This window comes from Carcharodon carcharias, chromosome 4 (assembly GCF_017639515.1).
Source record: "Carcharodon carcharias isolate sCarCar2 chromosome 4, sCarCar2.pri, whole genome shotgun sequence".
Taxonomy (NCBI): Eukaryota; Metazoa; Chordata; class Chondrichthyes; order Lamniformes; family Lamnidae; genus Carcharodon; species Carcharodon carcharias.
The window spans coordinates 65,968,922-65,985,430 of record NC_054470.1 but is presented as its reverse complement, the minus strand read 5'-3'; the positions used below and the strand labels follow the sequence as shown (position 1 = coordinate 65,985,430).

The following is a 16,509-nucleotide window of genomic DNA, read 5'->3' as shown; positions in this document are numbered from 1 at the left end:
AACAGCTTGGGAAGGGTGATGGCACCCCTTAAGTATTCACTGCTTCCATCACCAGTGCACAGTGGCCTGCAGTATGTAGGTGCACTGCAGTAACTCACCAAGCATCCTTTGACAGCATTTTCCAATCTCACAACCTCTACCACCTAGAGAACAAGGGCAACAGCCACATTGGGAGCACCATCATCAGTTGCAAATTCCCTCCAAGCCACACACCATCCCGATCCGAAAATATACCACTGTTCCTTCACAGTTGCTGGGTCAAAATCCTGGAACTCCCATCTCCACAAGGACAGCAGCACAGAATCACTGAATTGTGGAGGCCATTCGGCCCATCGTGTCTGCACCAGCTCTCTGAATGAACAACTCTCCTACTTCCATTCCCCCGCCTTCTCCCCGTAACCCTGCACATTCTTCCTTTTCAGATCACAGTCTAGCTCCCTTTTGAATGCTTCAATTTAACCTGCCTCCACCACATTCTTAGGCACTGCATTCTAGATCCTAACCACTCACTGCATCAAAAAATTTTTCCTCGTATCACTTTTGCTTATTTTATGAATTACTTTGAATCTTGGCCCTTTCATCCTCAATTCTTTCACGAGTGGGAACAGGTTCTCCTTATCTACTTTATCCAGGCCTCTCATGGTTTTAAACATCTCCACCAAATCTCCTCTCAACCTTCTTTCTCTAAGGAAAATAGTCCTAACTTCTCCAATCTACCTTTGTAACTGAAGTTACTTATTTCTGGAACCATTCTCATGATTTTTTTTTGCATCCTCTCTAATGCTTTCACTTCTTTCCTTATGTGTAGTGCTCAGAACTAGATACAATACTCTAGCTGAGGCAGAACTAGTGACTTATATGAATTCAGCATCAACTCCTTGGTCTTGTACTCTATGCTCCTATTAATAAAGTCCAGGATATTGTTTGCTTTATTAACCGCTCTCTCAACCTGTCCTGCCACCTTTAATGATTTATGCACAAATACACCCAGGTCCCTCTACTCCTGCACGAGCTTTAGAGTTGTACCCTTTATTTTATATTGTCTCTCCATGTTCTTCCTACCAAAAATGCATCACCTCACCGTTCTCTGCATTGAACTTCAGCTGCCACCTGTCTGCCCATTCCACCAATTTATCTATGTCCCTTTGAAGTTCTACACTATCCTCCTTATAGTTTACAATGCTTCCAAGTTTTGTATCATTTGCAAACTTTGAAATTGTGCCCTGTACACCAAGGTCTAAGTCATATATATGTGGATAGCATGTTCAGAGTTGTGGTCACACGGCAGTTTCAAGGCCTGGAGACAGAGGAGGAATGGGTGACCACCAGGCAGTCCAAGAGAACTAGGCAGGTTGGTGTAGGAGTCCTCTGGGGCCCCACTCACAAATCGGTTTTCCTTTTTGGAAGCTGGTGAAGGTGTTGGGTCCTTAGAGGAGTGCAGTTAGAGCCAAGCTTGTGGCACCACCAACGGCTTGGTTGTACAGTAGGGGAGGAAGAAGAAAGGAAGAGCAAAGTGATAGGGGATTCATTAGTTAGGGCAGCAGACAGGCGTTTCTGTGGCTGTGGACATGACTCCAGGATGATATGTTGCCTCCCTGGTGCCAAAGTCAAGGATATCACAGAACAGCTGCAGGACATTCTTCTGGGGAAGGGTGAACAGCCAGAGGTCATGATCCACATTGGTACCACAGACTTAGGTAGGAAGTGGTCAGAATTTAGGGAGTTAGATTGAAAATTAGCAAGCAGGACCTCAAATGTAGTAATCTCCAGATTACTCCCAGTGCCATGTGCAAGTGAGTACCGAGATAGGAGGATAAGGCAGATGGATTTCAATGAACGACATGACGCTAGGAAGTTCTGAGGAACAAGAGGACCTTGGCATGTGTGTCCATAGATCTCTGAATGTGGAGGGGCATGTTAGTGGGGTGGTGAAAAAGGCATACGGGACACTTGCTTTTATCAATTGAGGCATAGATTACTAAAGTAGGGAGGTCATGTTGGAATTGTATAGAACCTTGGTGAGGCCACAGCTGGAGTAGTGTGTGCAGTTCTGGTCACCACATTAGAGGAAGGATGTGATTGCACTGGAGGGGGTGCAGAGGAGATTCACCAGAATGTTGCCTGGGATGAAACATTTAAGTTATGAAGAGAGATTGGATAGACTTGGGTTGTTTTCATTGGAGCAGAGAAGACTGAAGGGCGACCTGATCGAGGTGTACAAGATTATGAGGGGCATGGACAGGGTGGATAGGGAGCAGCTGTTCCCCTTAGTTGAAGGGTCAGTCACGAGGGGAAATGGGTTCAAGGTGAGGGGCAGGAGGTTTAGGGAAGATGTGAGGATAAACTTTTTTTACCCAGAGGGTGGTGACGGTCTGGAATGCGCTGCTTGGGAGGGTGGTGGAGGTGGGTTGCCTCACATCCTTTAAAAAGTACCTGGATGAGCACTTGGCACGTCATAACATTCAAGGCTATGGGCCAAGTGCTAGCAAATGGGATTAGGTAGGTGGGTCAGGTGTTTCTCATGTGTTGGAGCAGACTCGATGGGCCAAAGGGCCTCTTTTGCATGTGTGATTCTGTGATTCTGTGATTTTGGATGCATGGCTGGGAAGATGGTGAAGGAGGGAGGGCTTTAGATTCCTGGCACACTGGGACTGGCTCTGGGGAAGATGGCACCTGTACAAGCCAGACGGGTTGCACCTGAACAGAGCCCGGGCAGAGTTCCTTGCGGGGTGTTTTGCTAATGCTGTTGGGAAGGCTTTAAACTAACTCAGCAGGGGCGTGGGAACCAGGAGAGAATAATAGAAAGGAATACCAGGGTGCACAAAATACTGGGAGAGACAGCACTAGTATAGAGAATAGTAAGTTAATAGGTGGAGTCAGAGTAAGGGAGAAAGTCATGAAGTCTAAATCAGGGTTACTTGTGCATGTTTGTGAATGCACGGAGTATAGTAAATAAGATTGGGGAGTTACAGGCACAGGTTGCCATGTAATATGATGTTGTAGTGATAACAGAGACCTGGCTCAAGGAAGGGCAGGACCGGGTGTTAAATATTCCCAGGTACAAGGTGTTCAGAAAAGATAGGAAAGGAAGAAAAGGAAGAGGGCTATTGCTTAAGGAGAGCATTGCAGTGCTGGAGAAAGAAGACGTCCCAGCGAGTTTAAGGACAGAATCAATTTGGCTAGAGCTAAGGGACAAAAAGGGTGCAATTAAACTGCTGGGTGTAGTCTATAGACCACTAACTAGTGGGAAGGATGTAGAGAAACAAATCTGCAAGGAAATTACAGGCAGGTGCAGACGTTATAGAGTAGTTATAATGGGGGACTTCAATTACCAAATGTTGACTGGGACAGTGGTAGTGCAAAGGGCGGAGAGGGGAAAGAGTTCCTAGATTGTATTTAGGAGAATTTTCTACAGCAGTATGTGTACAGTCCAACAAGAAAGGATGCACTGTTGGACTTGGTTTTTGGTCTACTTGGCCCACATCATTTCCAAGTGTCAGTGGGGAAACATTTAGGAGACAGTGATCATTGTATCATAAGTTTAGGATGATGATAAAAAAGGAGAATGTGCATTCCAGGGTAAGAATAATTAACTGGCGAGAGCAAACATGAATGGGGAAAGAATGGAGCTTGGCCAGATAGGCTGGGACCAAAGGCTGGCGGGAAAAGCTGTAGCTGAACAAGGGGTTACCTTCAAATAAAAAATGGTTTGGGCACAGTCAATGTATTTTCCCTTAAAAGGGAAAGGTAGGGCAAAGCCAGAGCTCCCTGGATGAAAAAGGAGATATAAATTAAGTTAAAGAAGAAAAAGTGTGCTTATGACAGGTGTCAGGTAGAAAACACAATTGAGAACCAATACAGAAGGTTCTGAGGGCAGGTGATAAAGCAAATAAGAGAAACAAAGAGGGATTATGAGACAAGACTGGGAGCCAACATAAAGGGGAATCCCAAAGTCTTCTATTGGCACAAAAATAGTAAAACAAATTCCATCATACCACGCTTAACAGTTGGAGGAATGTTAGGAACATATTGATTCTAAATATATAATCATTAACAATACAGTGTTCACATTTTAACAGAATTTTCTACTGCTATTCTACAGCTCTCCCTTCTCAAGGACAAGCATATATCACAGCAAACGACAAGGGCTTTGACATCCGTGTTAACATATAAATGGTCATGACCCATTAAATATTTTCCCTTGAGGTTTTCCTCATCATTCTGTGATTTGTTTCGACTTTCTCACCGGCCTGTGCAGGCAATCCCTATTTCATCTCAGTTCAGGGGGCTTCCAGATCCTTCCCTTGCTGTAACATTGGCTGGAATTTCACCAGCCCTTTAAATGACAGGCTGGGAAGCCAGAAGGCTGGAAAAATGGTGCGGTCAGACATTGGCGGTGCCCATCTTCCCATCGCTATGCCATTTTGCTAATGGTGCCCCAGTTGGCACATCAGCCAGCTACCATGGGCCCAACTGAGCCAATTAAGTGGTTAATTAAAGGCTACTTCCCACCTTTGTGGGCATTTTGCTTGGCATCCCCAACCCCATTTACCCCTCTTCAAGGGTGCCAGGTCACGGAGGTGCCCTCTCCTTGCAGCTTCAGCAATGGCCACTGCCAGCGGTAGCGTTGCTGAGCTATCGTCCCTCTGATTGGGCAAGCAGCTCTTGCAGGCATGCCACCATCCTTAATTGGAATATGGCCGCCTACTTTCAGCCCCTGTGCTGGAGTCTTTGCAGTTCCAGTGAAATTCAGCACATCATCTCTGAACAACAATCAATATTGTTTTTTTCCATTGATAGTCATCCTTGGGAAATTTAAGGAGAAGTCTTTGCTTAACAGTCAAAAACACTGCTGGTGCAGGGTCAGCAAGAAAGTTGGTGTTAGGCCTTTTGTAGCATCCAAGCTTAAATAAGCATGGGCAAAAGTTAACCAAATTCACACAGCAATGAATTTATTACAATTGTGTACACTCAATAGTAAAAACAGAACCGAATACATACTTGAAAAGCAAAGGTTTACAAGGCAATGGAAAAAGAGCGGAGGTGGGGGTGGGAGTCATTGGATTGCTCTTTCAAAGAATTGGTAAAGGCACAATGGGCTGAATGGCCTCCTTCTATGCTGTATAAGTCCATGATTTGACGATTTAGTGCCTACAGTAGCTGGAGCAACCAGAAACAATTAAAATAAAAACAGAAAATGTTGAAAAATCTCAGCATATCACACAGAATCTGTACAGAGATAAAGGTCAAGTCCAGAACCCATCAAAGATTAACGGGATTAAATGGACAGTGTCAACAAAACTATTAAAACAGGAAACACTGGGAAATACACAGGAGATCGCCCAGCATCTGAAGAAAGCTAAGAAATTGTTTCTGGTTTGCCACCAATTGCAGAAGTCTTTGTCACGTGATAGATGGGCCTCCTTCCAGTTATTAAAAACAAAAAACTGCAGATGCTGGAAATCCAAAGCAAAAACAGAATTACCTGGAAAAACTCAGCAGGTCTGGCAGCATCGGCGGAGAAAAGAGTTGATGTTTCGAGTCCTCATGACCCTTCCACAGAACTGAGTGAATATAAGGAGAGGGGTGAAATATAAGCTGGTTTAAGTTGGGGTGTGGGGGTGCGGTGGTGGGAGAGAGAAGTGTTGGTGGGGCCGGTATGGTTGTAGGGACAAGCAAGCAGTGATAGGAGCAGATAATCAAAAGATGTCATAAACAAAAGAACACAGAGGTGTTGAAATTATCTAAACTAATGTGCTAATTAAGAATGGATGGTAGGGCACTCAAGGTACAGCTCTAGTGAGGGTGGGGTGGAAAGACTAGCAGGGCATAAAAGATTTAAAAATAATGGAAATAGGTGGGAAAAGAAAAATCTATATAAATTATTGGAAAAAACAAAAGGAAGGGGGAAGAAACAGAAAGGGGGTGGGGATGGAGGAGGGAGGTCAAGATCTAAAGTTGTTGAATTCAATATTCAGTCCAGAAAGCTGTAAAGTGCCTAGTCGGAAGATGAGGTGCTGTTCCTCCAGTTTGCATTGAGCTTCACTGGAACAATGCAGCAAGCCAAGGACAGACATGTGGGCAAGAGAGCAGGGTGGAGTGTTAAAATGGCAAGCGACAGGGAGGTTTGGGTCATTCTTGCGGACAGACTGCAGGTGTTCTGCAAAGTGGTCACCCAGTTTACGTTTGGTCTCTCCAATGTAGAGGAGACCGCAGGAGAGACCAAACATAAACTGGGTGACCACTTTGTAGAACACCTGCGGTCTGTCCGCAAGAATGATCCAAACCTCCCTGTCGCTTGCCATTTTAACACTCCACCCTGCTCTCTTGCCCACATCTGTCCTTGGCTTGCTGCATTTTTCCAGTGAAGCTCAACGCAAACTGGAGGAACAGTACCTCATCTTCCGACTAGGCACTTTAGCCTTCCGGACTGAACATTGAATTAAACATCATTAGATCTTGAACTCCCTCTTCCATCCCCACCCCCTTTCTGTTTCTTCCCCCTTCCTTTTGTTTTTTTTAATAATTTATATAGATTTTTCTTTTCCCATCTATTTCCATTATTTTTAAATTGTTTATGCCCTGCTAGTCTTTCGACTCCACCTTGTGAGCTGTACCTTGAGTGCCCTATCGTCCATTCTTAATTAGCACATTCGTTTAGATATCACCACCTTTGTTCTTTTGTCTGTGCCATCTTTTGATTATCTGCTCCTATCACTGCTTGCTTGTCCCTACAACCACACCAACCCACCCCCCCCACCCCCGCCACCCACCCTTAAACCAGCTTATATTTCACCCCTCTCCTTATATTCACTCAGTTCTGTGGAAGGGTCATGAGGACTCGAAACGTCAACTCTTTTCTTCTCCGCCGATGCTGCCAGACCTGCTGAGTTTTTCCAGGTAATTCTCTCCTTCCAGTTACTTGCTTGAATCTAGAACCAGGACCAACAGGTAAGATGAGCAAATGGCAAAATGGAGAAACAGTTGCAGCAAGAAACTGAGCTTCATAAAAGGAGGGGGAAGTCAGCTTCACCACAGAGATGCCTCTTTGCCAAGGACTTGGATTAATGATGTTAGGGCCTGGATTAAGTACCTGGTGTTGTGGTATATTTTGACAAACGGACCACAGGAGGCTCAGGTACAGGTCACCATCATTTATTTGAGCAATTGCAAGGAGAGAACCATCTCAAGGCCGCTTGAGATAGCACTCTGCTAAATTACAAGTGTTCAGCATATTTATACTTTACTGATCACGTATATCTCTGGCATCAGGTACATCCCACTTTTCACCCACGCAGAGACCTTCCCTCCTATCTAAGCTGGAACCATCTGTCCTTCCCCTATATGTTAAAGAGCACACTTAATCTTAGTTATTTTCCAACCTAAGTCTCCAGCCTGACTCCAAGGACACCCAATCTATCTTATTTTTAATTCCTTCATGTCCAGTCTAGCTCCAAGGACCTTGCTGGTGATTGCAAGCCCTGTGGGTGTACAAAGTTTATCTGGTTTAGCTGTTGATTTACTGCTTTGTGCTGACCTGCCTGTAGATTCTAATTTAAGTAATTCATTCCCTTATAATGAATTCTCCCTTACAATAAATTCTCACTTACATTCTTCCCCCTAACACTGGTGACGAGTAAACCAGATTATCATTAAAAACATAACCGACTCACTAATGTCCTTTACGGAAAGAAACCTACCATCCCTTGTCAGTCTGGCCAACACACGGCTACAGACCCTCCATCAATTTGGCTACCTCTTAACTGTTCTCTGAAGTGGCCCAGCAAACAGCTCAGTGTATCAAACCTTGACCAGCACTTCAAAAAGGCAGCCACCATCACCTTCTGAGGGCAAATCTAGGGATGGGCTATATATGTTGGCTATGCTAATGACACCCACATCCTGAGGGTGAATTAAACAGAAAACCACAGACTGGATATTAAAACAAGTGTTCATGGAATCAGGGCTCGGTGCCAGCCACGATTGGGTTGCAGTTAGGAAGCTCCGCTTGGTAAAACTACCATTTGATGAGGTATTGGTTTATGTTTATACTGTAGTCAGGAGCATTCTAGTATTACACATATGTGCTTTGTGGTGCCCACCATGGAGTTGTGAAGATTTGCTGATACCCAATGTCCACTTCATGAGGAGTCAAGCTCGTCATTTGATAAATGGCCAATTCGTGACTGACCCCCTGATAAAGGGTGGAAAGCAAGGACTGTATTGCGGCTTTGGTGGCTTAATAGAATTACACAAACTTCAGCATAAAAATAGGCTGCTTGGCTGTGTTAGGCAGTACAGTTGCTAGTTGTGGGTTGTTGTTGTTACCTCTCACCCTTGTATGCTACGCTGTTGATTAACGAGCATGTTGCACTGTAGCAGTGTTGTCCAATACTTTGGTTCTCAGGTACCATGACAAGGCATTAGCTGCCATGGATTTCCATGTGTTGGTCCATGGTTATGCTTGGTAAGATATTTCAATGATTAGCCGTTACCTTCTGCAAGTTCTGGCTGGCCAGGAAACACTTGCATCCTTACCGCCTGTCATAGGCATCTTGGAAGGATTTGCAGATTGACAATCAACCTGCTTGGCCACATTATGCACCTTCCTTGGAGTATATACATGCTTCCAAAAAATTTCTACTATGTAGAAGTATCTCACCCCCCCCCCCGCCCCCACCACCCCACTACCAATTCCTATTTGGGGAGGAGTTTGAAAGAACATGCTACAGCACGTTCAATGGCGTCTTCATTCATGGTTCTTGGTGACAACATTTTAAAATGGGGGCAAAATTCAGTTTATTAAATCCGTGAATGTGGGCTGGCATTAGAGGATAAAAATGACCTTGCAAAAACTGTTGGGATTTTTACAACAATACAACTGGCTCATTAAGGTTACTCCATCAGGCCTATATGAGATACACTACACGGATAACTCAATATCCTATTAAATGCCTTTACAAGCACCTCAGTTGTAAAAGCTATGTCTTCAGGGTAACTAGGGATGGGTAAGAAATGTTGCCTTGCGAATCTCGTTACATCCTGGGAACAAATATTTAAAACAATGCTTACCAAAGCAACTTTCTACATCACCGGCAAACTTATAAACATCATTCAACCTTTGCACATTATTGTGTGTTTGTGTAGTTGGGATGACAAAAGGGAAGCATGAAAATTTTCCACTGATCTTTTTAATAAGTGTCATTTATCCAAGGTGACTTGATGTGCAAATGTTTCAGTTCCATCACAATACGCTTATTAGCAACACAAAAAATAAAATAGTTGTAAGCTGCATGGATTTTCCTTCTTCCTTCCAGATGTATTCATTTTTTAAAAAATGGCTTTGAAGATGCACAACTTTGAAAAGCCTTTTGCAGCAGAAAGTAATTGTCTTCTTGTCTTTCTAAATTGTCTTATCATGCTTAATGTCCCAACATGGTTCACATTCAACGGAATACTTTCAGAAATATAGTCACTGTTTTGTGTGCAAAAACAGCCAATATTTTGCCACACAGCAAGATCCCACAATTAAAAGAACAACAAGGTTAATTTTTTTTGGTGGTGTTGATTAAGAACAGCAAGAGAACATCCCTGCTCTTCTTCAAATAGTGCTTTCACATCTCTTCAATAGGGAGGGCAGAAAGGGCCTCTTTTTAACACCTCATTGGAAAGATGAACCGACAGTGTAGTACTCCCTCGGCACTGCACTGGAGTGTCAGCCTGGATTATGTGCTCAAGGTCTGCAGTGGGGCGTGAACACACAACCTACTGACACAGAGATGAGAGTGCTCCCACAGAGAAGGGCAGAGCATACATTGATAGGGTACAGAAAGGCTGAAAGAATAATGTAGATTTTGTATGTGCTGTTTGAGATATTTTTTTGTAAAAAAACAATGCATCTTCCAAACAGCTCTTGTTCCCCAAGACCCTATTTTAATGAATACCCCTGAACAAATATATAGAAACAGTGGGAGCTTGCAGCTTTAACCTAATCCTTTGTCCGTAAGGAGATCTGACGGATAGATCAGGATCAATTGGAGGTCTCGCTCAACTGTGATTCAGGGGAAGGGTGAATATAACACAAAGTGAATAGGATTACTTTATCACACCGAGTATTGCACAAACAGTTCCTTGAAAACTCTAAATTAAATGTTTCAGTGGGTTTAAAGAAGAAAATAGTGCTGATGTGCTTACACAGACTCAGTGACATCTGTGCCTCAGACTCAAGGGCAGAACAATCGCGTTTGGCATTTAATTCCTCCAGCCTTTAGACAACACTGAAAGTATGGCTTTAGAAAAACACTGCAAAAAAAAATCCCTGAGGAGCCACCGGTTCCAAAAATAAGTGGTGGAAACCCTGCGTCTACACTATTCGTTGGAAGAATGGGTGTATCAGGTCAACTTGCTTTCAAATGATGAAAATCCCTTGCTCCACATCCAGATGAGGACTGCTTAGAATGGACGAGAAAACCTCTCTCTATGCTTTGTGTAGACAATTAGTCGTTCAGTCAGGTGCAATACTTCCAATGTCCTGTGCCCATCATGGAGCTGCTTGGAATCCATTGTTTTAGAGCTTCTGCAGGTTAGCTCTTTCCTTCCACATATCCAAGGAAAATAGACATTCCACGACTGGTCACAAACACTCCAGCTCAATATCAACCTAATTAAAAGAGCAAAAAGGAAATTAAAAGTCTTAACATAACACAGCCTTGTGTCTAACACCAGAGAACTGCTCTTGTCTGCATTTACACCACAGATGCAGCATTGGTTAAAAGTAATTTTTAACCTGACAACACAAAATAATTGAAGAGGAAGGAAGGCCATTCAGACATCTTAGAGTACCTATGCAAAAAGGCCCTAAACTCCCCTCACTATCGCATCCAACTGGGGTTTTAAATGATTTCAGAGTTTTTGCCTTCACTATTCCCTCCAGCGGTTCAATCCAAGCAGCTCTTCTCTGCACTGCGCCCCTCCCAGTGCTTGTGTGACTGTGACCAGAATTAGATACAGTGTCCAAGGTGGTGAAAGGTTTGGTACAGTTTGATCGCTACTTCCTCTGACTTATACAAATGCGAGACTGCAGGAGGGAGCCTTGCTCAGATGTCATCAGATCAGACCTCAACTCTAGATTTATACAACATGAAACCTTTAGCATTTGCTAACCACATTGCACTAGCCTGAAACCTGCTGTATGATGGTAATTGAACACCGTAGAAAAAGTTGTTAATAGCATTTACATGTCTGTCCAGTGAAAACTCATTAATCCCACTCAACTTCCACAGCAGCAATTAAAACATAGAAAGCTTCATATACCTTTAAAACATTGGCTGGGATTTTCCGTGTTTGATCGGGATGGGCATGTTTGGTTTGAAATCACAAAATACCGAGAGAAGGCTCTAGGCACGTTTCCTGATGGCATAAAACCAGGAAGCGATTGTCCCCTCGTCCCACCAATGTCGGACCACGTTTCCCACTGCTGAACGCCGTGAATGTCCTTAGCATGCATTTACATCTCAATATTGTGGCCACACGTTGGAATTACCCGCCCACATCAAATTCAAATGCCCCGTCGGCATGAATGGAGAATTGCATTCGAGTGAAGCAACTTTGCCCACTCAAGCAATACTAATTCCTGAGAGAGCCAATGATTGCTCTAGTTTTAACACCTCAGGTGCAGACTTCAAAATCTATGGAGTGTTATGGAGCAGCAGAACCATTGGGCAACTGGGCAAGCCTGAGGATTCCCTTGGGAGAAGTGGGCATGGAACACGCACTGAGGGTAGTGTTCTGAATCCCTAGCATTAATGTTATGTAGGCATTGAACATTCACCGTCATGGTCCAACGAAATCTCACAGCCTTGGGAGTGCAGTTTAGGACAATGCCGGTGCCTGAGAATGCAGGATGCAGTCAAGTCACTGAAGCTGTCATCACTCAGTCATGTGGTGTGGGGCGGAGGTGGGTGGGGTTGTGGTGAACCTTCATGTGCACTAAACACTGGGCATCCATTTGGTGGCCATGACTCTCCAGCATGAGTGAAGGGGCCTTGAGACAGCTGAAGGCAATGACTTGACCAAGAGCAGCCCTTAGGAGACAATTGCTGATCCTTGCATCTCTCTGTTTGATGCTGCAGTGAGGAGACCATCAGGAACATGGAGCTTGGTGAGTTCGCTGTCTGCCTGATTGCCTACAGGGAGGCGAGAAGGAGAAGAATGTGACAGAGGTGCCTGGCTCTGCAAAGGGAGGTGCAGAATCCTCAAGACTATGGGGGGGCTGGCCTTCTCCACACACAGAGGGTGATCGTCAGAGCCATCGTTCGTGGGCACCTCGTTGGACCCAGGGTCTATAGCCAATGGTGGTGAAAGTAACTGCTGTGCTCAATTTCTACGGCAGTGGCTCCTCCCAGGGCTCCACTTGGGACCTGTGCAGGATCTTGCAAGCTTCCACCTGCAAATGTATCCAGGAGGTCACGGACGCCATTTTTGCCAAGGCGCACAACTTGGACAGAGATCAGGCAAGCCAGGATGCAACAGCACTGGGATTTGCTGAGATTTCGGTCTCCCACAGGTGCAAGGTGCCATTGACTGCACTCGTGTGGCTCTAAAATCTCCCTGGCATCGTGCAGTCCAGTATGTGAACCGCAAAGGTTTCCACTCACTCAATGCTCAGCTCGTTTGCGACTGTAACAAATGGTTCATGCAGGTACACGCAAGAAACCCTGAAAGCCTCCACAACTCGTACATCCTCAGCAGGTCTCAGATCCTTGATGTCTTTGAGGGTCCACACAGGCTGCAGGGTTGGTTCCTCAAGGACAGGGGCTCCTCACAAAGGGTGTGGCTAATGACACCCATGTGTCAGCCTCAGATTGCTTTGGAGAGAAGGTACAAGGTTCATGCCACAACCTGGAGGTGGTGCAGCACACCATAGGGATCCTGAAAATGAGGTTCCAGTGTCTCAACAGATGTGGCGGAGCACTCCAGTACACTCCCCAGAGGGTGTCACGCATCATCGTGGCTTGCTGCGCACTACAAAACCTGGCGATGCAAAGGGGGGGGACCTGGATGATGAGGAGATGGAAGAGCTGCACATATTCTCCGAAGAGGAGGAAGCAGAAGGGGATGAAGGGGATGAAGTTCTGGAAAGTGAGGATGCAGATGAAGAGGCCATCACACTGGTCAGGCATGTTCGTGAGGGCATAAGATTCCACAAGGATGATGATGAGATGCAGTGGGTACAATTCTGAGATCTTCACATTGCATCTGGGAACATCTGACAGCTGACTGGCTGAGGGCAGTGCACATACGCTCTGTGAAGAGGCTCTTTTGGAGGCACTGCTGAGATGCAGCAGACACAAGGACTTTAACAGCACTTGATCTTTTGGCAAGCTTCATCACCTGTTCCCTTCAGCACCACACCTTCACCAGTCAGGAATGGTGACAAGATGGGGGTGGGGGGGGGCAGCGGCCCTGCCTCTAAAGTTCAGAGAGCACATAGAGAACATCACGGAGCCCTGCGACGCTTGGATACGAGACTCTTGCAGCAAAAACAAACCACATCAAGGTGCAGGCATCACTGATCCAGAGAGTGACTTTGGAACAGGACAATCACTGTGACCAGAAGGTTACACACTTGCCTTTAGTATGTGCAGGAGCCAAGGTTTTACGTTTGATTTCCACAAACAGTGCTCTTCATAACAAGGAGCCATAGACAAGGAGACACAATTGGGAGTGCATTTACAATTGTCAACATTCTGTACAAGTAATTAACACCCATGCCCACGTTGTGCAACTACATCTTCTTAACCTTTCTAACCTTGCCACTACATCTTGGTGCTCCCCAGGCATCCACAGCGCAGGTGGAGGCAGCCTGTTGTCTGTGATGACATTGGCTGGTGTCCTCTGGAGAGCTGAGACCCTGCTTTTGGAGTCCGGCTATGTGGCAGTTGCACCCTCTTCAGCCTGTAGAGCTGGTGCTGATGGGATCACATGAAGAGGGGATTCGGATAGGCTGGTAACTCCTGGCATGACCAAGGTGGATGGCCCCAGGGTGTGCATCTGCTGGTCACCTTTCTTCTGGGTGCCCAACCACCCCTGGCTGACTTTTTGAGGAGAAGGGGCAACTGCAGTGAGATGGAGATGCCACGCCCTCCTCCCTCATTGACAATGATGGATGCTAGCAAGTGCCTCAGCGGTGGAGAACAGCTCCTGCAGCAGTGCAGGACTGATGTCCTGGACCAAGGTCTCCATGGAGGCCGCCATCCCATCAGTGTTAACATTAATGCAATGGTATGTTGGTGCTATCACCTCGGACTGAAGGTAGATGGACTCGTCCATCATGCCTTGCAATCTGAGAGGTGCAGTGACACCCCTCCTGATGTTCCCAAGCTTGGATTTGCAGCTCCAGCCACTGATGTAAAACCATGTCCAGAGGATCAGCATCTGACTCAGACTCAGCAGATTCCTGGCCTCCAGCTGTCCAAGTGCCAGCACTCTGGAATGTCCCTGCCTCCGCCTGCTGTGGATGTGCTCACCAGATTGTGACCCCGAGGCTACTCCTGAACTAGGTCCCACCGAGGTGTGTGTCTCTGCGCTGGTGGAGGATGTGGGTGAGGCTGTGATGGGTCTTCAATTAGGGTTTCATCAGATTCTTCTTCTGAGGTATCTTCGGAGTTGAGTCAAGGGCCTGGCTCATGGACGCTCTCGGATGCTTCCCAGATGTGCCTGCGAAAGGCAGGAGAGGTAATTGATGCATGGCACGGGATTGTAAAACAGAAAACATCACTCACAGTATGATTTTCTAATGGATGTTGCAGTGCAGGGTCCTCACTTGGTTGAGCGCCGCCGACCTCACCGTCAGCACAGGAATGGTCCACATCCTCGCCGGCCAGCTGGATGGCTCGGTTTTCAAAGTTGGTCAGGACCTTCAGTTCCGTCATTCCATCCACGGTCTGACAGCTTTCCCTTTTGATGTGTGCCAGCTTGTCCTGCATGAAGACAGTGTAAGCAGGAAGCCTGCCAGACCAGATGAAGGTGTATGTGAGAGAGTAAATGGTGATGTCCCTTGAGCCAGCAATGAGTGAGATCCCTGTGGATGTGTGATGGGTTTGAGCGTGTGAGAGTTGAGAGTGATGAGAAGGGTAACTTACCCTGGCGGAACAGAAGAGATCATTCATCTGCTTCCTGCGCTGGGTGGCTGTCCTCTTTTGTAGGGTATTGGCACGCACCACTGCTTCTCATGCTGGCTTTGTCACCTTGGATGAGGTTCTTTGCTCAGAGCGGGTCTAGAGGACTTTGCGGTGGGCCTCCACTGCGTCCAATAAGCACTCGAGAGAGGTGTCACTGAATTTGGGAGCAGAATGTTTCCATCCTTTGGAAGCCATGATTTTCCATCATCTTTTGATCTCTTAGGGAGAGAGCACTCTGGGAAGGGCACCCTTTAAATATGGCACTCAGATTACAGAAGGCCTGGGCTCATGGCGGGGCTGGCGAATCAGAGGCCGCCCCACCAGCGATTCAACATGAAACCCGTGCCTCTCAATTTTTTCCACCAAGTTGCGCATGCCAAGGGGTGAAAAGTCACCATTGCCATTGGCAGGTCAAATGCCAATTTCCTCACCCACTTTCGGACTTTGCCGATTTTACAGAAAATCCCGGCCCTTGAGTTTTATGCTAAAATGAGGAGTGATTGCTCTCACCAGAATGCATCCACTTGGCTGGAAGTTTAAAGAATTTCAGGCCAAGTAAAAATCCTTTCCATGCGTGGAGCTTTCTGATGCACAGTCATGGTAGACAGAAACCCTGGAGTATCTTTCCACCTAACTTGAGTCAGTGGGACACTACAACCTTGAAAACAGGTGCAAGAAGAACAAACTTGCATTTACATAGCACCTTCCAACATCATTAGAGTATTTCAAAGTACTTCACAGCCAATTAAGCATTTGAAACGCAGTCACTATTGTTATATAGGCAGTGACAGCAAACTGAACTCAGCAAGATCCCACACAAAACAATGAGGAAAAATAACAAGTTAAGATTGAAAAGGAATAGATTTGGAGGACTCCAAGGGAAAAGCAGACGAGTGGAACAAACTTTTTTCAAAGAGCTGACACAGGCACAAAGGATCAAATGGCCTCCACCTGTGCTGTGTAATTCTATGATCTGTTTCAGTGATGTTGGTTGATATATAAATGTTGGCTAGGATGCTTGCTCTGTGTAAAAATAGTTAGCATTTCTGTAAGTACAGTTCACTCTTCCCATGTTTCGTTTTGGTCAGTCTTACAATGCAGGGATGTCCAATGTGCAGTCTGCGGGCCACATAAGCCCTGTTGAGTCAGCCCTCTTTGCACTAATATTCTTTATTCACTGACCTGTCCTGTATACCTTATCGGCCTGGCAAATTGGAAAGGGCTGCTCTTGGATCTTTACCTGATTGGTGTTCTGACTGAGGATGTATCCACCAATCATCAGTAACATGAAGTCACTGCAAGTTAAGACGGACAAGCAGGTGGCTCC

General features: G+C 45.8%; 1 protein-coding gene across 9 annotated transcripts in view; it reads right to left on the bottom strand.

Moving 5' to 3' along the window:
• Positions 1-9,175: 9,175 nt before the first annotated feature.
• mfhas1 (malignant fibrous histiocytoma amplified sequence 1) overlaps positions 9,176-16,509 on the bottom strand; it is a 97,972-nt gene continuing 90,638 nt past the window's right edge. For 6 of the 9 annotated variants that reach the window (XR_005942818.1, XR_005942821.1, XR_005942816.1 and 3 more), the window contains one exon: positions 9,176-10,660. Coding sequence is in view for 1 of the 9 variants with exons in the window: in XM_041186190.1 (XP_041042124.1) it covers positions 10,656-10,660 (5 nt within the window). In the remaining 8 variants the exon portion in view is untranslated. Of the gene's footprint in view, positions 10,661-15,692; positions 15,841-16,509 lie in introns of all 9 variants that reach the window. The other 3 variants (XR_005942819.1, XR_005942820.1, XR_005942815.1) reach the window with 1 other exon arrangement.